At 45.3% G+C, this 24,172-nt stretch overlaps 1 protein-coding gene across 1 annotated transcript in view; it reads right to left on the bottom strand.

Annotated features, from left to right (window-relative positions):
- LOC126199690 (paired box protein Pax-3-B-like) overlaps positions 1-24,172 on the bottom strand; it is a 160,700-nt gene that overhangs the window by 80,756 nt on the left and 55,772 nt on the right. The window contains exon 4 of the mRNA XM_049936617.1: positions 1,100-1,280. Within this exon, the coding sequence (XP_049792574.1) occupies positions 1,100-1,280 (181 nt within the window). The remainder of the gene's footprint in view (positions 1-1,099; positions 1,281-24,172) is intronic.

Raw genomic sequence — 24,172 nt, 5'->3', positions numbered from 1 at the left:
GCGCTGGGAAGCGATGCATAATTAATGCGGCTTGCGCTGCAATTGGCGTAAGTGATTTTGCTGGAGGGGAAACCGAGGCGAAGAGCGGACTGCGAGAGGTCTCCGTAGGGGTCTTCCGTTCCCAGCTTGCCTAGAGTGCGGACGTGGCGTTCTTTACTCAGCTTGCCTGAGAGAGAGTGAGCACTCTGCAGTTTAGGACTTAGCAAACGGAACGATTGAGCTTGGAGATAGAAAGTTTTCATTCAGCTATGTACTGAGCAAGATAGCTAGAAGTGAATAGACGAGCGCAGCCTTGCAGCACCACGAGGTCGGCCGACATCCGCAAACGACGACGCCCCGTCACGCTGAATTCGGTGATATTGCGCCCGCTCCGGCCACTGATTAATTTGTTGGATCACGTCGGCAAAGTTTCCACGAGGGTTTCATGGGCCGTGTGTTGTAGAATTCTTCTCGCACTTCGCATTACGCCTGGGTCAGTCGATAGGAATTACTTTTGTTATCGCGCTTTACTCCACGCAAACGATGTTTATTACCACTGCCTGTTAGGAGAGTCATGTAATATGATGATTGAAGGTCGTGAGTTAAATTAAATCTGTGCTAATCGACTGCATCTGTTTTCAATCAAGTAGTTGAAATCCCAAGTCACTTTCTTAATTTTATGTTCAACATTTGCATCTGGTGTTAAATAGCTGAATATAACAACAATGTGCACCCCTTTTCAATTAAAAGGGATCAATTCTGAATCAATCAATGTCAACACTGCCACCGCAGTTCAATCAGGAGTCACAGGGCCTTATTACTTTCTTCGCGTTATCCGACATTGCGGCAGTTTTGCACACTCTGCTGATCTGTTAGTCAATTACCTGGGGTGAACACACACCAAAACCAGATAAGTGACGGGTGGGGTGTTACACTATATCGATTAATGTGAGCGATTGCTCTTTCAGAGGAATCGTTGAGCAACATTTATATGGCGACCGTACTTCATAGACGTGTTTCAACCAGCCGTAGACGAACAGTCGATGGGAGTAATCAGTGAGCCACGGGCAGTCAGCTGGTGTCAGGCAGAGGCAGGGCGTCGCCGTGCGCGGGTACTCACGCTGGGGATGTTGTCGTTGGAGCAGACGCCCTCCTGCAGCAGCCGGTCGCGGATCTCCCAGGCGAAGATGGACGGGCACTCGCGCTTGTACTGCGAGATCTTGCTGACCACCTCGGCCGTGGCGACGCGCGGCTTCGAGCCGCCGATGGCGCGCGGCCGGATCGACCCCGTCTCGTAGTACCTGCAACAGTCGCCGCCGCGCCGCCCACACGTCAACATGCTCCCACACACACTGCATCTATTGTCAGCACATAGGTTACATAAGGTGAACAAAACGAACCGGATACTAAAATCTCGGTGCCCCGACGGCTAATCGGAGCTGAAGCCGAACTTTAGAAGATTAACAACACCTTTTTATACAGGAGGTACACTACTGGCCATTAAAATTGCTACACCACGACGATGACGTGCTACAGACGCGAAATTTAACTGACAGGAAGAAGATGCTGTAATATGCAAATGATTAGCTATTCAGAGCATTCACACAAGGTTGCCGCCGGTGGCGACACCTACAACGTGCTGACATGAGGAAAGTTTCCAACCGATTTCTCATACACAAACAGCAGTTGACCGGCGTTACCTGGTGAAACGTTGTTGTTATGCCTCGTGTAAGGAGGAGAAATGCGTACCATCACGTTTCCGACTTTGATAAAGGTTGGATTATGGCCTATCGCGATTGCGGTTTATCGTATTGCGACATTGTTGCTCACGTTGGTCGAGATCCAGTGACTGTTATCAGAATATGGAATCGGTGGGTTCAGGAGGGTAATACGGAACGCCGTGCTGGATCCCAACGGCCTCGTATCACTAGCAGTCGAGATGACAGGCATCTTATCCGCATGGCTGTAAAGGATCGTGCAACCACATCTCAACCCCTGAGTCAACAGATGGGAACGTTTGCAAGACAACAAACATCAGCACGAACAGTACGACGGCGTTTGCAGCAGCATGGACTATCAGCTCGGAGACCACGGCTGCGGTTACCTTTGACGCTGCATCACAGACAGGAGCACCTGCGATGGTGTACTCCACGACGAACCTGGGTGCACGAATGGCAAAACGTCATCTTTTCGGATGAATCCAGGTTCTGTTTACAGCATAATGATGGTCGCATCCGTGTTTGGCGACATCGAGGTGAACGCACATTGGAAGCATGTATTCGTCATCGCCATACTGACGTGTCATCAGGCGTGATGGTAGGGGGTGCCATTGGTTACACGTCTCAGTCACCTCTTGATCGCATTGACGGCACTTTGAACATTGAACGTTACGTTTCAGATGTGTTACGCCCCGTGGCTCTACCCTTCATTCGATCCCTGCGAAACCCTACATTTCAGCAGGACAATGCAGGACCGCATGTTGCAGGTCCTGTACGGGCGTTTCTGGATACAGAAAATGTTCGACTGCTGCCCTGGCCAGCACATTTTCCGGATTTCTCACCAATTGAAAACGTCTGGTCAATGGTAGCCGAGCAACTGGCTCGTCACAATACCTCAGTCACTAGTCTTGATGACTTGTGGTACGCGTGACCGCTACGGTCGCATGATTCGAATCCTGCCTCGGGCATGGATGTGTGTGATGTCCTTAGGTTAGTTAGGTTTAAGTAGTTCTAGGGGACTGATGACCTCAGCAGTTAAGTCCCATAGTGCTCAGAGCCATTTGAACCATTTTTGAACTGTGGTATTGTGTTGAAGCTGCATGGGCAGTTGTACCTGTACACGCTATCCAAGCTCTGTTTCAGTCAAAGCCGAGGTGTATCAAGGCCGTTATTACGGCCAGAAGTGGGCGTTCTGGGTACTGATTTCTCAGGATCTATGCACCCAAATTGTGCGAAAATGTATTCACTTGTCGGTTCTAGTATAATATATTTGTCCAATGAATACTCGTTTATCATCTGCATGTCTTCTTGGTGTAGCAATTTTAATGGCCAGTAGTGTAATTATCGGCCAGCAGCAAAGTCTGCTTCCTTTAGTGTGGAGTTCGGACTCGTGGTATGTCGTCTGACGTCGCTAGGAATTCTAGTTTCAGTTCGCGGAGACGTCATCTGAATGGCGGGTTCGCATACAGAAATGCGGGAAGTCGGTAATGCGGCGATATGTCCCAACTGCCACGCAACCGTCCCTACTTAGCTGCTATTGAGAAGCGGCAGGGGAACGGAGCCCAACCTCAGCAGCCGCTGTCCTCTTAAGAGTTACGACTTTTGGTTGCATTTCTTTGAAGCCGCCCCGTCTCAAGTGATATTATAAGCTCTGTCCCCGTTTTAACCATTACTGCGCAGTACAAAATTTTGTACATGGCTGCATGGTCGGAGACCGTGAATAGTTACAGTTAAAAGAAGACAGCCCTCGGTCACTAATTTTTAACGAATTAACCGGGTTTCGACACTGCTAGGAGTGTCTTCCTCAGAATTTACAGCGAAGAATGGTCTATAACATGGTCACAGAATTATGACTAAAAATATATAATACAAATTATAAGTACGGAATTATCGTGAAAGCCTGGCAGTAGTACTGCCAGTCTTTCACGATAATTTGTATCATACGGTTTTAGTCATAATTCTGTGACTATGTTATAGACCATTCTTCGCTGTAAATTCTGAGGAACACACTCCTAGCAGTGTCCAAACCCGGTTAATTCGTTAAAAATTTGTGACCGAGGGCTGTTTTCTTTTAATTGTAACTGCACAGTACATTTCTACTGCTTCTTTTACTATGGAATTCCAGTACGTAGACACATGCGAATTAACCTTCATTTTCTCAAACTTGTCCATTTTGGAAAGGCTGTGTGTTCCGCTTTCGCTGATTTCTCAAGATTTCTGTGCTTGATGTACCGTCTACGGTCAGTGCAGTACTCGGCTAAGGTACTTATTGTGAACCGTACGTATCTTCATAGTAAAAGGAATGGTAGACATTCGCAAGTGCAGTAACAGCTTGAACAGAGCAAGGTTTTATAATCTGAGACCAACGGTAGTACCGCTGTGGTGATATCACCGAAGTTGAGTGCTGTCGCGCTGGGCTATCAGTTGGATGGGTCACCGTCTGCGTCAGCCGAGCGCTGTTGGCAACTAAGGCGCACTCAGCCCTTTTGAGGTCAACTGAGGAGCTACTTGACTGAGAAGTAGCGGCTCCGGTCAGCAAACTGACAACGGCCGGTGGAACGGTGTGCTGACTACATGCCCCTCCATATCCGCATCCAGTCACGCCTGTCAGCTGAGGATTACACGGCAGTCGGTTGGTACCGTTGGGCCTTCTGAGGCCTGTTATAATCTGAGACGAACACCTGACATGAAACGCCTTCAGAGGAATGTGACCAGAAACCGTAACTCGTAATGAGTGAGGACGGGGGTGGGGAAGGCATAGCACCGCATTACCGATTACGGCATTTGCGCACACGAAACCGCCCTCCAGATATCGAGGCGTCAGATCGAGCAAAATTGCCCAAACAGCCGTAGATCTGAAATACACCACTGCAGAGCTATGGCTATAAAACCAGCAACTAGGGCCTGCAAGTTTGTCCGGTAAGAGCGGGTCACACGGATGGTGGAGGCTAATTTAGTCATTCGCAAAGTGCCAGGAATTTTCTAGTGGGTGCGCCAATAATTTTTTCGACAACGCTATTGTAGCGACGTTGGAGGCAAGAATTTCGAGTATTTACTGTAAAAAAAGTGAATTGAGGATACATGAGTATTTAAAAATAAAGTGTACTGTACTCCTTAGAATAAGAGTTCATTGCACCACACGTTAGCTACCTTACTGCAGTGCTGCTTCTACATTAGTGCATAATATCTTAACAAATTAATGACATTACGGTACCTTCATCTTAGCTGATTTGATGAAGCTTTACCCATTAAACATCGCTGGAAATTGGCGTTAGCGTAACGAGATGTGAATAGGAGTTTCATGTTTCCCCACAGTGGCTTGTCAGCTGGAACCGGCATCCCGAACTAAGTTAATAAGTAACTGCGCTGTTTACCATAATACGTATTAGCCGGGGCAAATTACGTTGGATGTAGTCTCCTCCGGGCGCTCGTCGCCGATTGGATATCTTTTTATGACCTTATCCCTTCGAAGAGTGCCGGCCGCTGTGGCCGAGCGGTTCTAGGCGCTTGAGTCCAGAACCGCGCTGCTGCTACGGTCGCAGGTTCGAATCCTGCCTCGGGCATGGATGTGTGTGATGTCCTTAGGTTAGTTAGGTTTAAGTAGTTCTAAGTCTAGGGGACTGATGACCTCAGATGTTAAGTTCCATAGTGCTTAGAGCCATTTTGAACCTTTGAAGAGTGAATTTCCGATATATGCTTCTTCGGAAATTTTTAATCGAGTGCATATCCACTACTCAGCTCTGAACTCATCAGACTGTTCTTGTCCACCTCATATACAGTGTGAACGTGAACTCTGTCTACAAAATGTCTGCGTATTTCGGTAATATTTTGTGAGTATAGTGATGCAAGGGGTACGTGGATCCCGGTGGCTCGTTATGCAGTAACAATATAATGATTTATTCGGTTTGTTATTCAAGTTGCCTTTGTTTCTGCCCTAAGACTTCCACAGCATTGAAAAAGCTTGTAATACACAACTACCAAAACGCAAATCACAAGAACGCACATCACAAAACACAGAGTAATGGAACAACCTCCGCCTACCTACAGATGCAGCAAAGAACTGTGATGCGGGAACAAGACAGCGTAGCGTCGTTGTGTGTGTCTGTTACTGCATTCATTGAACCAGGAGCACATTGGCTAAGTTTTCGTTAGTAAAACTATGTATTCTATTGTGTATCAGCGTTAACACACAACTAACACTGCCAGGAAAGCGAACTCGACACAGATCTGAATAGTACTTAATGCAAGTTTGAGGGCGAATCGTAAAGAGGGCATTACTGTTCTCAGCAGCAATTACCGTGCGTGAAAAGAACAAGTTTGTTTCCCAACAAAAGCACACAACGCATACAGTCGGCAACTGAACTATTGTGCAGATACAATGACGGGAAAAAAAATCGCAACACCAAAACATAATTAAAGTAAAGAAATGAAATTTGGGGAATACATTTCTCTAGGTAAGATAATTAAGTGATTAACATTGGAAGATAACAGGTTAATGTAAGTGCGAGCTAAGCCATTGCAAATGTGAAATTCTCGTACGTTAATAGCCGGTGTAACCGCCAGAATGTTAAACGCAAGCACGCGAATATGCACGAATTGTGTTGTAGAGGTGCCAGATGTCAGTTTGTGGGACGGATTACCGTTGCACTCGGTCGGTCAATAGAGGGACAGTTAATGCTGTTTGTGGATGAGACTGGAGTTGTCGTTCGATGATGTTCCACATGTGCTCGATTGGAGACAGATTTGGTGATCGAGCAAGCCAAGGAAACATGTCTACACTCTGTAGCGCATGTTGTTTTGCAACAGCGGTATGTGGGCGAGCGTTATCGTGTTGGAAAGGATCCCCTGAAATGCTGTTCACGAATGGCAGCACAACAGGCCGAATCACCAGACTGACTTACAAACTTGCAGTCAGAGTAAGTGGGATAAAAAAAAAAAAAAAAAAAAAAAGTTCAAATGTGTGTGAAATCTTATGGGACTTAACTGCTAAGGTCATCAGTCCCTAAGCTTATACACTACTTAACCTAAATTATCCTAACGACAAACACACACACCCATGCGCGAGGGAGGACTCGAACCTCCGCCGGGACCAGCCGCACAGTCTATGACTGCAGCGCCTTAGACCTGGGATAACCATGCGATTGCTTCTGCTATCATATGAAATCGCGCCCCATATAGCCCGAGGTAAGTAGAATCAACCCGCGGCCATCAGTGGTACAGAGTGAAATGCACGCTACAGGGCGCCTGGCTCGGAGCTGCCCTTTAAGTAACCGATTTGTAATTGGTTGTGTCACCGTGGTGCCAAATGCCGCTGAAACTGCTGCTGCAGATGCAGTACGGTGAGGCAGAGCCGTACGCCAAACACGATGGTGTTCCCTCTCCTCTGGGTGTTGCCACGTTCTCCTGACCACCGCTGTCAGCGGTCATACGAGGTCATACGCAGCGGCGACATTCTCTGCGCTGTCGCAGGAGGAAGATCCAGTTATTCGTAGCCCTATTACACGAACTCTGTGAGGTGTTGCTAAAAGTGTGTCTTATCCCCTTAAAAGCATTCTTGACCAACATCGACTCACCATGCCGAATCTCACGCTCACGACCGCTACACCTCGTGTTTAAAGTAAACCTGATCTGCATCCTCATTTTGCGGCTGGGCGTAATTTGAACAGACAGCATCTTTGAGATGTAGAAACACACCGACCAACTTTCATTTATGGAGCACAACTTCTTTTTTCCGTCAGTGTATTATCAGTGCAATGTACACTACTGGCCATTAAAATTGCTACACCAAGAAGAAATGCAGATGATAAACGGGTATTCACTAGACAAATATATTATACTAGAACTGACATGAGATTGCATTTTCACGCAATTTGAGTGAATAGATCCTGAGAAATCAGTACCCAGAACAACCACCTCTGGCCGTAATAACGGCCTTGATACGCCTGGGCATTGAGAAACAGAGCTTGGATGGCGTGTACAGGTACAGCTGCCCATACAGCTTCAACACGATAGCACAGTTCATCAAGAGTAGTGACTGGTGTATTATGACGAGCCAGTTGCTCGGCCACCATTGACCATACGTTTTCAGTTGGTGAGAGATCTGGAGAATGTGCTGGCCGGGGCAGCAGTCGAACATTTTCTGTATCCAGAAAGGCCCGTACAGGACCTGTAAAAAGCGGTCGTGCAATATCCTGCTGAAATGAAGGGTTTCGCAGGGCTCGAATGAAGGGTAGAGCCACGGGTCGTAACACATCTGAAATGTAACGTCCACTGTTCAAAGTGCCGTCAATGCGAACAAGAGGTGACCGAGACGTGTAAGCAATGGCACGCCATACCATCACGCCGGGTGATACGCCCGTATGCGATGACGAATACACGCTTCCAATGTGCGTTCACCGCGATGTCGCCAAACACGGATGCGACCATCATGATGCTGTAAACAGAACCTGGAATCATCCGAAAAACGACGTTTTGCCATTCGTGCACCCAGGTTCGTCTTTGAGTACACCATCGCAGGCGCTCCTGTCTGTGATGCAGCGTCAAGTGTAACCGCAGCCATGGTCTACGAGCTGATAGTCCGTGCTGCTGCAAACGCCGTCGAACTGTTTGTGCACATGGTTGTTGTCTTGAAAACGTCCCCATCTGTTGACTCACGGATCGAGACGTGGCTGCATGATCCGTTACAGCCATGCGGATAAGATGCCTGTCATCTCGACTGCTAGTGATACGAGGCCGTTGGGATCCAGCACGGCGTTCCGTATTACCCTCCTGAACCCACCGATTCCATATTCTGCTAACAGTCATTGGATCTCGACCAACGCGAGCAGAAATGTCGCGATACGATGAACCGCAATCGCGATAGGGTACTACACGACCTTTATCAAAGTCGGAAACGTGATGGTACGCATTTCTCCTCCTTACACGACGCATCACAACAACGTTTCACCAGGCAATGCCGGTCAACTACTGTTTGTGTATGAGAAATCGGTCGGAAACTTTCCTCATGTCAGCACGCTGTAGGTGGCGCACCGGCGCCAACCTCTTGTGAATACTCTGCAAAGCTAATCATTTGCGTATCACAGCATCTTCTACCTGTCGGTTAAATTTCGCGTCTGTAGCACGTCATCGTCGTGGTGTAGCAATTTTAATGGCCAGTAGTGTAGATAAAAATACAAATAGCGGTAAGAGGTCGAAAGAAATACAATTACACTGTAACGAGCCACGCAATAGCACGCGTTGAGTCGTACCAAAATAACCAGAAAAATGTCTGAAGCAACTCTGAAATCTTGTCGATGGAGTTCAGTTTAAGCCCATCTATAAAAACGGAGGTACGTGGCAGACACACCATGGCTTAGTGGTAGTAGGAGATGATTACCACGGGTTTAGGACATTACTAGCACTTCTATTTTGCTGTGGGCGTGACACAGTGGAGACATGTAAAGTGTAACTCTGAACACTTGCACCAATTCCGAGGAAACTTGGTAAGCATATGACTTACTACCTGGAAAATAATATACTGTTGGTGTAAAATAGCTCAAGCATAGGGATGGGGTATGGAATTGAAATGGGTGACCCGTAAAACTAATCTATATCAACTACATTACTGTCAGACTCTAAGCTTTTGGTTTCGCTAGGTTGATTGATGACTGACCTGATGACCTGTAACCCCTAGGGTAGTGATGGTAGTGTGACGTGTAAAACACAGATATGGAACAACTGGATGAGTTGCAAGCAAACTTAGTAGAGCTCGTGAAGGGTAACTAGTCCCCTGTGCAGAAACGCATTCCTGTCGTGATCGTTGGGCGAGCCCACCTTCCTGTCCTGAAGGGGCGGCCGCCTCAGTTGAGTGACACCTGCCAGCCTGTGCATTCGAAAATTCCTTCGTGCTTCTTCTTCTTCTTTTTCTCTTACAGTGTATTTATTGGGTAACATCTCCATGTGGATGACGACGTACAATGCTAAAAGACTGGGACCGCAGTTAAAACTACCCGTTAAGCTTTTAATAATAACATAAACAATAGCACATGGGACACACTTCTCTTCAGTACACCCAAAAGTGCGTCCATGTCTCCGTCCAAGCTAACAGACTTCATTCTGTCTGTCAGAGATTCTTCAGTCCACTCCGAGCTGTGACTGGGAAATTGCGTACCAACTTTTTGTAATAGTGGGTGTAATACCACCTTAAAAGTATTTACAGATGGTAGACTGATTCTTACTAGTATTGTTACTTCTAGCTGTAATGTAATGAGTTTTGTGAAACCAGGAGCTGTCAGTCTGTTTTCATCAAAACCGAAGATGATGTTGGATTTTGTAAGTAAATGACTTCCAATCAGTCTGCAGCGGGCCTCAGCTCCACGTCCTGCTATTGTAAAATAACGTTCCTCTGGTTTCACTAAATCACTTCCGATGAATCGATAAATTACTAACGAAGAGACACCTGTTATTATTCCACGTCTTTGTTCACCTGAGTCAGCCCTCGGTCTCTGATGACTTACACGTCATGAAAACTGCGAGCGCGGCTACCTCGCGTCATCGCAGGGACAGGGCGCCTCCCCCGTGTGAAAGCGGCCGCGGCGCGGCTACACAGCCCCGCTTGCCGGTCACTGCCCACGCCAGCTTACCGTGCTCACCAGCCCCTATGGTGTCGCATAGCCCGCATCTCGAGTTTGGTTGATCCGGCAGAGTTGTCAGTACGCGATTTCGACACACGCAGAATTATCTGTAAGTACGTCGAGGGTTTCAGAAGAAAACTGCGTCAAAACTACAATGCATACAGAATAATAGAACTTATCACTGGACAGAGCGCGCCTCTAAGTTGCGATGCGTGGTTCGCGCCGTGGCCGTGGCCGTGTCAGAACATGTTGCATCGAATTAGTTTTGCACCTGCAGGTAGGCAACCCAATTAACAGATATACAAAGCTGTCACGCCTTCCCGGATAATTCGTGACGACGATTTCAACGAATTGCACGCACCCATTGACGTTCCCCGCGTCACAAATGGAGCCCATACTCAGCACCTGTAGTATGAGTTAAAACTTGGGGAGATGTTCTGCCCATCTATATTCTGTATGAAACTTCCTGGCAGATTAAAACTGTGTGCCCGACCGAGACTCGAACTCGGGACCTTTGCCTTTCGCGGGCAAGTGCTCTACCAACTGAGCTACCCAAGCACGACTCACGCCCCGTCCTCACAGCTTTACTTCTGCCAGTATCTCGTCTCCTACATTCCAAACTCTACAGAAGCTCTCCTGCGAACCTAGCAGAACTAGCACTCCTGAAAGAAAGGATATTGCGGAGACATGGCTTAGCCACAGCCTGGGGGAGGTTTCCAGAATGAGATTTTCACTCTGCAGCGGAGTGTGCGCTGATATGGAACTTCCTGGCAAGTTCGGAAGGTAGGAGACGAGATACTGGCAGAAGTAAAGCTGTGAGTACCGGGCGTGAGTCGTGCTTCGGTAGCTCAGATGGTAGAGCACTTGCCCGCGAAAGGCAAAGGTCCCGAGTTCGAGTCTCGGTCGGGCACACAGTTTTAATCTGCCAGGAAGTTTCATATCAGCGCACACTCCGCTGCAGAGTGAAAATCTCATTCGGTATATTCTGTATGTCACGGGTTTTGTGGAGTTATCTTCTTAAGCTCTTTATTTTTTCGCAATTATACTTCCTTGGTGGGTATTGTCTAGAGATTTATTATTCAAGGCTCATTAGCTCACAATTTCGGGAATCGCAGCCAAGATCTTCTGCAGCCAAGGCACTTGATATTTTTATTTTATTTCACAATAACCGGTTTCGTCGGAACCTTGCTGTCATCATTGGATATACAATGTACTAAAACTGAAGGCATGACAAAGAGGCTTTATCGCTGTGTATAAACCCATATATCCAGGATAAGAAGAACATAAGCATTAATTTAGATACCTTCGGAAAATTCTTATTAACATGCGTACATGCCATCAAGACAATGAAAACACTTTCCGCTCATAGGAAACGACAACACGTTGGTTTGTGAACTACAAAAAAAAAAAAAAAAAACATATAAAATATCCATTGGACCAACTGTCTTCTCAGGAGTGGACAAATAGCGTGTACAGTCGTGGCAAACAGCTTACGGCAGAGGGAGCCGTTACATGGTCAACAGGTGGCGTATGTGGGCACATATCGATGCTTGACATTCTTACAGAAATACACAGGAGAATCATGAACTGACATTCCTACAAAAACTATACTGTAGAACCACTACACCATGGCTCCAATATTACCGAGTATCTGACATCCACGTAGATACTAACTGAAGGCAAATATTGCCCGCTCTAGAGTGAATATGCAGGACATACCGGGTGATCAAAAAGTCAGTATAAATTTGAAAACTGAATAAATCACGGAATAATGTAGATAGTGAGGTACAAATTGACACACACGCTTGGAATGACGTGGGGTTTTATTAGAACCAAAAAAATACAAAAGTTCAAAAAATGTCCGACAGATGGCGCTTCATCTGATCAGAATAGCAATAATTAGCATAACAAAGTAAGACGAAGCAAAGATGATGTTCTTTACAGCAAACGCTCAATATGTCCACCATCATTCCTCAACAATAGCTATAGTCGAGAAATAATGTTGAGAACAGCACTGTAAAGCATGTCCGGAGTTATGGTGAGGCATTAGCATCGGATGTTGTCTTTCAGCATCCCTAGAGATGTCGGTCGATCACGATATACTTGCGACTTCAGGTAACCCCAAAGCCAATAATCGCACGGACTAAGGTCTGGGGACCTGGGAGGCCAAGCATGACGAAAGTGGCGCGCAAGAGATCTTTCACCCATCTAGCAATATGGGGTATTCTAATAAAACCCCATGTCATTCCAAGCATGTATGTCAATTTTTACCTCTCTATCTACATTATTCCGTGGTTTATTAAGTTTTCAAATTCATACTGGCTTTGAGCAGTTGAACGGAATGGACAGTGTCTTGAAAGGAGGATATAAGGCGAACATCAACAAAAGCAAAACGAGGATAATGGAATGTAGTCAAATTAAATCGGGTGATGCTGCAGAGATTAGATTAGGAAATGAGACACTTAAAGTAGTAAAGGAGTTTTGCTATTTAGGGAGTAAAATAACTAATGATGGTCGAAGTAGAGAGGATATAAAATGTAGACTGGCAATGGCAAGGAATTCGTTTCTGAAGAAAAGAAATTTGTTAACATCTAGTATATACTTAAGTGTCAGGAAGTCGTTTCTGAAAGTATTTGTATGGAGTGTAGCCATGTATGGAAGTGAAACATGAACGATAAATAGTTTGGACAAGAAGTGAATAGAAGCTTTCGAAATGTGGTGCTACAGAAGAATGCTGAAGATAAGGTGGGTAGATCACGTAACTAATGAGGAGGTATTGAATAGGATTGGGGAGAAGAGAAGTTTGTGGCACAACTTGACCAGAAGAAGGGATCGGTTGGTAGGACATGTTTTGAGGCATCAAGGGATCACAAATTTAGCATTGGAGGGCAGCGTGGAGGGTAAAAATCGTAGAGGGAGACCAAGAGATGAATACACTAAACAGATACAGAAGGATGTAGGTTGCAGTAGATACTGGGAGATGAAGAAGCTTGCACAGGATAGAGTAGCATGGAGAGCTGCATCAAACCAGTCTCAGGACTGAAGACCACAACAACAACAACTGGCTTTTTGATCACCCGGTACATCTACGCTAGTACAGTATACCATTATAGGCACGCCTTAGCTTGGATGGCCACACAGACCACAGATCCTCGTGTACAAAAAGACGCTTCCTTACAGGTGAAACAACCGGATCTCCACAGGACACACTATTTGTTCACCTCCCCTCTTGTGTATACAGTTGGATATTTTGTATGTTCTTTTTTGTGCGTTTCTTAGGCCAACGTCGTGTGGTTTCCTATGAGCGGGAAGTGTTCTCATTGTCCTGGTAGCATGTATGTGTGTAAATAATAAATTTCTGGAAGTATGTAAAATTATGATTATGTACTTCTTATCACTGATATGCGAGTCTATACACAGTGGTAAATTCTCATGGTAATGGCGTTACTATTGGTACATTGCAGACCCTACGCTGGCAGCAAGATTCTGTCGAAACCGGTTATTGTGAAATAAAATATCAAACGATCTTGGATGCAGAATATTTTTCTATTCACTAGTGTCAGATCGCTCCCAACGAACATTGCAACCTATATTAGAGGTAATAGCTAATGAAAACCTAACATGGACGGAACACGCTGCTACAATTTGCAAATATCTCTCCACCTCCTATAAATATTTAAAAAGGTATTCCCTTTGGGTCTGAGAAAGAAAGTTTTACAGTGAAGTTATTCTGCAAGGTCTTTCCCAGGTAGGCTGGAGTCAGTGCCTGTGATATATCTGTCACAATCTTAACTTGGCTCGTATTTTACCATCTTACCCACAACTGTCCCATCTTCGTGCAGACGAGTACGGCGACTTCCGTACAGTCTGTGGCCTTGGGTCTGTTGTCAACGTACATGTCTCACATCGCTCTTCATCCTTAACGCTTTTGTCTGAATGACGCTGCAGGAACTGTGGTTCTCATCAGAGCAAAATCTGTTTCCCTCCCGTTCAGTTATAAGGATGCCTGTTCTTCGTCCTTTGCAGTAGCAGAAACCCAACGTTAGAACGCTCTCTCCCGTTATATCAGAGGTCATCCTCAGTTCGTACAGGCGGTTGACGGAATTGGTGAAGGCGGAAAGCCTCGCTCGCGGGGTGGAATCAGAGCTAACTATTTGTAGTATCGTTCCCAGAACCGATCGCGGTCCTCTGGTTTGGAGCCGAGTGGAAGGCTTAAACCAGAGGCTCAGACGATTTTGCGGAGATCTGGGGTGCAAATTTCTCGACCTCCGCTATCGAGTGGAGAAATGTAGGGTCCCCCTGAATAGGTCAGGCGTGCACTACACGCCGGAAGCGGCTACAAGGGTAGCGGAGTACGTGTGGAGTGCACATGGGGGTTTTTTAGGTTAGAGAATTCCCTCCCTAGGCCCGACAAGACGCCTCCTGAGACGCGGCAAGGTAGGAGTAGGCAAAATGCAACAGGGAATAACAATATTAATGTGCTAATAGTAAACTGCAGGAGCGTCTATAGAAAGGTCCCAGAACTGCTCTCATTAATAAACGGTCACAACGCCCATATAGTACTAGGGACAGAAAGTTGGCTGAAACCAGATGTAAACAGTAATGAAATCCTAAACTCAGATTGGAATGTATACCGCAGAGACAGGCTGGACAGAGAAGGGGGAGGCGTGTTTATAGCGATAATAAGTGCAATGGTATCGAAGGAAATTGACGGAGGTCCGAAATGTGAAATGATTTGGGTGAAGGTCACGGTTAAAGCAGGCTCAGACATGGTAATTGGATGTCTCTATAGGCCCCCTGGCTCAGCAGCTCCTGTTTCCGAGCACCTGAAGGATAATTTGGAAAATATTTCGAGTAGATTTCCCCACCATGTTATAGTTCTGGGTGGAGATTTTAATTTGCCGAATATAGACTGGGAGGCTCAAACGTTCGTAACGGGTGGCAGGGACAAAGAATCCAGTGAAATTTTTTAAGTGCTTTATCTGAAAACTACCTTGAGCAGTTAAACACAGAACCGACTCGTGGCGATAACATATTAGACCTTCTGGTGACCAACAGACCCGAACTATTTGAAATAGTTAACGCAGAACAGGGAATCAGCGATCATAAAGCGGTTACGGCATCGATGATTTCAGCCGTAAATAGAAATATTAAAAAGGGTAGGAAGATTTTTCTGTTTAGCAAAAGTGACAAAAAGCAGATTACAGAGTACCTGACGGCTCAACACAAAACTTTTGAGGATCAGTGGACAAAGTTCAAAACCATCGTACAATATGCGTTAGATGAGTATGTGCCAAGCAAGATCGTAAGAGATGGAAAAGAGCCACCGTGGTACAACAACCGAGTTAGAAAACTGCTGCGGAAGCAAAGGGAACTTCACAGCAAACATAAACATAGCCTAAGCCTTGCAGACAAACAAAAATTACGCGAAGCGAAATGTAGTGTGAGGAGGGCTATGCGAGAGGCGTTCAATGACTTCGAAAGTAAAGTTCTATGTACTGACTTGGCAGAAAATCCTAAGAAATTTTGGTCTTATGTCAAAGCGGTAGGTGGATCAAAACAAAATGTTCAGACACTCTGAAACAGAGGATGACAGACTAAAAGCCGAAATACTAAATGTCTTTTTCCAAAGCTGTTTCACAGAGGAAGAGTGCACTGTAGTTCCTTCTCTAGATTGTCGCACAGATGACAAAATGGTAGATATCGAAATAGACGACAGAGGGATAGAGAAACAATTAAAATCGCTCAAAAGAGGAAAGGCCGCTGGACCTGATGGGATACCAGTTCGATTTTACACAGAGTACGCGAAGGAACTTGCCCCCCTTCTTGCAGCGGTGTACCGTAGGTCTCTAGAAGAGCGTAGCGTTCCAAAGGATTGGAAAAGGGCACAGGTCATCCCAGTTTTCAAGAAGGGACGTCGAACAGATGTGTAGAACTAGACCTATATCTCTAACGTCGATCAGTTGTAGAATTTTGGAACACGTATTATGTTCGAGTATAATGACTTTTCTGGAGACTAGAAATCTACTCTGTAGGAATCAGCATGGGTTTAGAAAAAGACGGTCGTGCGAAACCCAGCTCGCGCTATTCGTCCACGAGACTCAGAGGGCCATTGACACGGGTTCACAGGTAGATGCTGTGTTTCTTGACTTCCGCAAGGCGTTCGATACAGTTCCCCACAGTCGCTTAATGGACAAAGTAAGAGCATATGGACTATCAGACCAATTGTGTGATTGGATTGAAGAGTTCCTAGATAACAGAACGCAGCATGTCATTCTCAATGGAGTGAAGTCTTCCGAAGTAAGAGTGATTTCAGGTGTGCCACAGGGTAGTGTCACAGGACCGTTGCTATTCACAATATACATAAATGACCTTGTGGATGACATCGGAAGTTCACTGAGGCTTTTTGCAGATGATGCTGTGGTGTATCGAGAGGTTGTAACAATGGAAAATTGTACTGAAATGCAGGAGGATCTGCAGCGAATTGACGCATGGTGCAGGGAATGGCAATTGAATCTCAATGTAGATAAGTGTAATGTGCTGCGAATACATAGAAAGATAGATCCCTTATCATTTAGCTACAAAATAGCAGGTCAGCAACTGGAAGCAGTTAATTCCATAAATTATCTGGGAGTACGCATTAGGAGTGATTTAAAATGGAATGATCATATAAATTTGATCGTCGGTAAAGCAGATGCCAGACTGAGATTCATTGGAAGAATCCTAAGGAAATGCAATCCGAAAACAAAGGAAGTAGGTTACAGTACACTTGTTCGCTCACTGCTTCAATACTGCTCAGCAGTGTGGGATCCTTACCAGATAGGGTTGATAGAAGAGATAGAGAAGATCCAACGGAGAGCAGCGCGCTTCGTTACAGGATTATTTAGTAATCGCGAAAGCGTTACGGAGATGATAGATAAACTCCAGTGGAAGACTCTGCGGGAGAGACGCTCAGTAGCTCGGTACGGGCTTTTGTTAAAGTTTCGAGAACGTACCTTCACCGAAGAGTCAAGCACTATATTGCTCCCTCCTACGTATATCTCGCGAAGAGACCATGAGGATAAAATCAGAGAGATTAGAGCCCACACAGAAGCATACCGACAATCCTTCTTTCCACGAACGATACGAGACTGGAATAGAAGAGAGAACCGATAGAGGTACTCAGGGTACCCTCCGCCACACACCGTCAGGTGGCTTGCGGAGTATGGATGTAGATGTAGAGATGTTGAGTCAGAGGTCTATCTTGAAAAGACAACTAACGATCTATCTTCAATACAACAACGTCTGCCTTTGCTTTTCTACGCCCCCTTTACCCCATTACAATTCAGTACCTTTCTTTCTCATTTACTCAAGTCCCGAGTCCACCTTGAGTTCTTTCCCATAGAATGATTTTGTCATAGTCTCACATTTGAACAAAAATTCTTTTTTTTCTAATTTCTTGCGTTATTTTTATCTTATTAGGATTTTTTCTCGGATGGGCTAAATGAAGACCACGTGCCAATTTCAGTTCCTTATTCGTTGTTCTTTTTCTTTCTTCCGGTACGCTTTAATCTGTTCACTATGTTTTTTTCTTCCTGCCTTCTGACTGCTTCAGACCAGTGTTTTGACTCTTCTAGCTTGAAATCCATCAGTATTCAATACTTTTTCCCTAAACAATTCTGTCACTTGTTCCTTCAGAATTTACACTGCATTTTTTCTACATCCCCTTTTACTTCGTGGATCTAACTTCTGGTTGACTTTCAATCAGACAAATATTTGACATCTTTTTGATTAATTTACGGTCTTGCATTCGATATAAATGTTAAAAAACATCGTCTTCTTTTTCCCATTATTTCTAAAGTATTTTGTTTGCTTCGATAAATTTCATCGTCACTTCTTAATTTTTATCCTCCCATAATTTTCCGTGGCCTAATATTTTTCTAATGATTCGCCTTTCTAGCATTTCTGAATTATATAAATTATAATTCTCGCAGATGTTTTTCATTCTGAAGATCTTAGTTACCGGTACGCCATATCCTATTGCCATCCAATGTATCCTTTCTTCTATGGTATGCTATTTTCAAACTACTTTCGATTAAAATCTCCTTAAGAAACTAAAATTTTTTAGCCTTTTCTATTTGCCCAATTATTTAGTAGTTAGATATAGGATATCATTATGACTTGTAAAAAGGCAGAAACTGGTTAACGTAATAAAACGAGCCAAGTGACCTACACGGTGTCCTTGTTTGTTATAAACTTTTCTGAGCGATAAGACGTGACAAATGCATATCTATATACGGGAGATGAAAGTTACAAGAGAGGAGTCTCCTAAACGGGATAGAAGATATTTACTAGCGGAAACATGAAAAGCAGTGAGGAGCACACTATGTGAAAGAACGAATTGTCAATACTAGCAGTACATACTATAAGCGGTCACTCGATGTGGGAGCGAAACAGTCAAGAGGCTTCGGAAATCGTGAGGGGAGTTTGCAGGCTAAAAAATAAACATTTTTGACATTTTACAAAGCAAGTCTTACAATGTTCTTCACTCCTTGCTGCACAAAATGGTATATATATTATCTTCTTGTGACACTGGAAAGTGCTTTATTTTTAATTTTATCGTATTGCTTGCGCATCCCTGAAACTACCTAATTTCGGACGTGCTTCGCTCTATATGCGATTCTGAAGCTTATAGGTGTGTAGCTAAATGAAATCCATATGAAAATGCGGACATAAAGAAACTGGAGGCATTGGAGATGTACAAAACAGGATGGGCACATGCCTCAGAAAAATTAAAACAAACTTTCGCACCACCTTTATGTCAGGTGGCAAGTCACTAAGGGTCGCTGATTGATAAAACAATAGATCAGCTTCAGCAGTTTTATGGAATGGCCCTCAGGAATAACGGAAATGATTTAGAAAGTATGAAGACAGAAGTCTTTGTCTCGTATTTCCACAGACGCTCAAACGAAAAACCGATACATTAATTTTGCCCACTTGGACCTGAATCGTGTTATAAATTCTGGAAGGGCGAAGTTTCATGAGTGTGCTTTGAATACAAGTACTTTATTCCTGAAGCTGTTATGGGAAGCATCAAGCGAATTTATAGGACTGTATTGTATTGTATTGTTTTTGGGGAAGGAGACCAGACAGCAAGGTTATCGGTCTCATCGGATTAGGGAAGGATGGGGAAGGAAGTCGGCCGTGCCCTTTTAGAGGAACCATCCCGGCATTTGCCTGGAGTGATTTAGGGAAATCACGGAAAACCTAAATCAGGATGGCCGAACGCGGGATTGAACCGTCGTCCTCCCGAATGCGAGTCCAGTGGGAATTTATAGGAATCTTGCTCGTTCAGTGAACACTCTGCCAGGCATTTAAATGCGATTTGCACAGTATCCACGTAGATGTAGATGTAGATTCAGGCGTCATCCGAAAGTGTATACATGGGCGGACTCAAAATCCAAATAAGTCTTTCTATAATATTGTCTGGACCCGACAATGCAAAAATGTTTTTGTAGGGTTAAATACGATGAAGCTGGGAGTTAATTGTGTTGTATTAGCATTTAATGGTGAAAACATGGGGAGAATAGGAGTTCTAGCTCCTATTAACATCTTTCCAGGCTGTCGTACTGTAAAAGGGTTGAAACTGTGAGAGACGTCGAGACTTGCAGAGGCACAGCGCGCACTCAATTTGTGAGAGTTTCTGGCATTTTAAACTTAAAACTCGATTTTCTCATAATGACTTTTTTTTATCTACCTACATACCAAAAACTACTTATGATAGCTACAGAAACTTCGTGACCTTTTTATTATAACACACTATGTCTACTGAAGCACAATCATGGTAGTGATTTGAGTAGGTATGAATTTAAGGGCTTACACGTAAAAGAAATATACAAGGTAAACAATGGAATAATTAAAAAAGTTTATCTCCGGTTATTTTGTATTCTATCTCTTAATTCTGCTTCAGCATGAATAAATTATCTGTAAAAATGTTAGATGGTTATCTTTATTGATAGCAGAGATAAAGGTACATAAACTTGGCTTATTTAACATTGACTGCATAGGCTCTGCAAACTCCCCAAGAGCACTGTACACGTTGTCTGGCATCGGCACGTTTCTTCAAAATGGTGCAGTTCTGCGAGCTGTCTAAACATTGGCGCATCTTTGCAGAGCTACCCTGCGTTGCAGAGTTCGATTTCGCGGTCTTCGGCGCACGAATCGCAGTGGGAACTGAGCCAACACGAGCGCGCTCCACTGCCGGCAATCTGGCGTGGCGCTTTCAACTTTATTTCGGTTAGCCTCGGGGCAAAACTTTGGCCGCTGTTTCAGAACGTTTATGCTTTTCCGGACGTTTTATCCGTCAACGCTTAATTAGATCCGCCCGGGGCCAGCGGCTTAACAAAGGCAGCTTCGAATGGCTGCGGGGGCAGGGGTGGGGGGGGGGGGGGGGGCGAGGCCTGTGTGCTTTGCTGGCTGCGGCGGTTGTGGGCGGCGCTTGTACGCGGGCGTCGGCGCAGCTACAGACGCCGTGTCGCGGGCAGAAGGCCGCCGAATACCGTCTCTGGCGTGAGGGCGGCGCTGGGGGGATGGGCAGTTGAAGAGCCACCGGTGTACCAGTCCTGCGGGGCAGCGAAACTTCAGAAGTAGTTTCTTTCGTCGAGGGTTCCAGGCTCGACCAGATCCAGCAGAAATGGAACGAAATGAATGATCTTTCGAGTGGAGACAGACATCCACCAGATCTGGAGGACCAGCTTCTACAGGCAGCTTGTAGTTTCTCCAAATCTGGTGTACGCACAGTCCGACGTCTCCCTGCACGTTCACACGTTAACCTGTCTGAATGATCACACAGACGCCCAAAAAGGGCTTGAAATGTTGTGTGATGAGGTTGGTGTCGGTGAGGGTACATGTTTTGGTATAGCTGTGATGCCTCTCGACCGTTTCCACATGCTTGGCCCTACACAGACACCACCTCAGCTTCTTCCCGACAGGAATACCGGACCATTCTGCTGCTTACAGCACGCTGCGTCAACCACACTGCCTGCCACACACAAGGAAGGCACGGCACGTGGTCAGAGGAACTTCCATTCGTCAGCGCCGTCTACCATGGGAACGATGCATTTCCGGACACATCTTCATACTACCTTTTCTCCTCCATTTTCATTCCCGTCGCTGCAGTCTATTATTAACGTTTACCTTATATATATATACTACTGACCATTAAAATTGCTCCACCAAGAAGAAATGCAGATTACAAACGCGTATTCATTGGACAAATATAGTATAACCGACATGTGATTACATTTTCACGCAATTTGGGTGCATAGATCCTGAGATCCGAAGGCGGCAAGAGCTGACAAGTGCGAGAATTATCGCACAATCAGCTTAACAGCTCATGCATCGAAACTGCTTACAAGAATAATATACAGAAGAATGGAAAAGAAAATTGAGAATGCGCTAGGTGACGATCAGTTTGGCTTTAAGAAAAGTAAAGGGACGAGAGACGCAATTCTGACGTTACGGCTAATAATGGAAGGAAGGCTAAAGAAAAATCAAGACACTTTCATAGGATTTGTCGACCTGGAAAAAGCGTTCGACAATATAAAATGGTGCAAGCTGTTCGAGATTCTCAAAAAAGTAGGGGTAAGCTATAGGGAGAGACGGGTCATATACAATATGTACAACAACCAAGAGGGAATAATAAGAGTGGACGATCAGGAACGAAGTGCTCGTATTAAGAAGGGTGTAAGACAAGGCTGTAGCCTTTTGCCCCTACTCTTCAATCTGTACATCGAGGAAGCAATGATGGAAATAAAAGCAAGGTTCAGGAGTGGAATTAAAATACAAGGTGAAAGGATATCAATGATACGATTCGCTGATGACATTGCTATCCTGAGTGAAAGTGAAGAAGAATTAAATGATCTGCTGAACGGAATGAACAGTCTAATGAGTACACAGTATGGTTTGAGAGTAAATCGGAGAAAGACGAAGGTAATGAGAAGTAGTAGAAATGAGAACAGCGAGAAACTTAACATCAGGATTGATGGTCACGAAGTCAATGAAGTAAAATAACCAATGACGGACGGAGCAAGGAGGACATCAAAAGCAGACTCGCTATGACAAAAAAGGCATTTCTGGCCAAGAGAAGTCTACTAATATCAAATACCGGCCTTAATTTGAGGAAGAAATTTCTGAGGATGTACGTCTGGAGTACAGCATTGTATGGTAGTGAAACATGGACTGTGGGAAAACCGGAACAGAAGAGAATCGAAGCATTTGAGATGTGGTGCTATAGACGAATGTTGAAAATTAGGTGGACTGATAAGGTAAGGAATGAGGAGGTTCTATGCAGAATCGGAGAGGAAAGGAATATGTGGAAAACACTGATAAGGAGAAGGGACAGGATGATAGGACATCTGCTAAGACATGAGGGAATGACTTCCATGGTACTAGAGGGAGCTGCAGAGGGCAAAAACTGTAGAGGAAGACAGAGATTGGAATACGTCAAGCAAACCTGTCTGTGATGCAGCGTCAGGGGTTACCGCAGCCATGGTCTCAGAGCTGATAGTTCATGCTGCTGCAAACGTCGTCGAACTGTTCGTGCAGATGGTTGATGTCTTGCAAACGTCCCCATCTGTTGACTCAGTGATCGAGACGTCGCTGCACGATCCGTTACAGCCATGCAGAATAAGATGCCTGGTAGTGATACGAGGTTGTCGGGACCCAGTACGGCGTTCCGTATTACCCTCCTGAACCCACCGATTCCATATTCTGCTAACAGTCATTGGATCTCGACCAACGCGAGCAGCAATGTCGCGATACGATAAACCGCAATCGCGATAGGCTACAATACGACCTTTATCAAAGTCGGAAACGTGACGGTAGGCATTTCTCCTCCTTACACGAGGCATCACAACAACGTTTCACCAGGCAATGCCGGTCAACTACTGTCTGTGTATGAGAAATCGGTTGTAAACTTTCCTCATGTCAGGACGTTGTAGGTGTCGCCACCGGCGCTAACCTTGTGTGAATGCTCTGAAGAGCTAATCATTTGCATATCACAGGATCTTCCTGTCGGTTAAATTTCGCGGCTGTAGCACGTCATCTTCGTGGTGTAGCAGTTTTAATGGGCAGTAGTGTATATATATAAGGATCCGTGAAGCGTGAACGTAGCCTGTGCGGTAGAGGCAGTCGCAGCAGCGGCCCTAAGACGCCCTCCCCGAAACGAAGCGTCGCGACGCGCCGCTCCGCGCCAGCTTCAATCGAGCGGCGGCCAGCGTCGCCCTGGAGACGCCGGTGCCACCACACCTCGCCCTCACCTCTACCCCCCCCCCTCCTCCCCACCCCACCCACACTTCCGCCCTGCCCCCTCCTCTACCAGTTGCCGTAGCTCGGCCAAAGTTTTTGAGCCGGCTTCGATTTCCATTCGGATGCCGAATGCTCGTGCTGTGTGTGTGTGTGTGTGTGTGTGTGTCACGTTTACATGGGCTCCTAAATCCGGTTCACCGTATAGCCGATTTCCCAACGCCACTCGTCGTCGCTGATGTAAACACCCACGAGGCACACCCACAACACTCCCTACGTCATCGTCCGGGGTACGTCCAATATGCAAATGCTTTGACGCAGTTGTCGTCCTCTGGTGATATTTATCCTAAGCTAATCACACTTGCTACTGTTAACTTCGTCTGTTTATCTTAATTACATTCACTAATTAAAAAATATGCAGTTAAAAGCAACGTTTAAAATCCACAAATAAAAGGAATGGGTGTGTTAGGTCCAAGGCTGTAATTATTTTATGAAACATGGCTATTTTGGACCACAGATGAAGCGACTGAAGTTAAAGTTTACGATTAACACCCTTTTGTTACACATTACGATTAAAAA

The sequence above is a fragment of the Schistocerca nitens genome, chromosome 8 (genome assembly GCF_023898315.1).
Source record: "Schistocerca nitens isolate TAMUIC-IGC-003100 chromosome 8, iqSchNite1.1, whole genome shotgun sequence".
NCBI lineage: Eukaryota > Metazoa > Arthropoda > Insecta > Orthoptera > Acrididae > Schistocerca > Schistocerca nitens.
The sequence above is the reverse complement of the archived record's forward strand: the minus strand, read 5'-3'. Positions and strand labels throughout refer to the sequence as shown.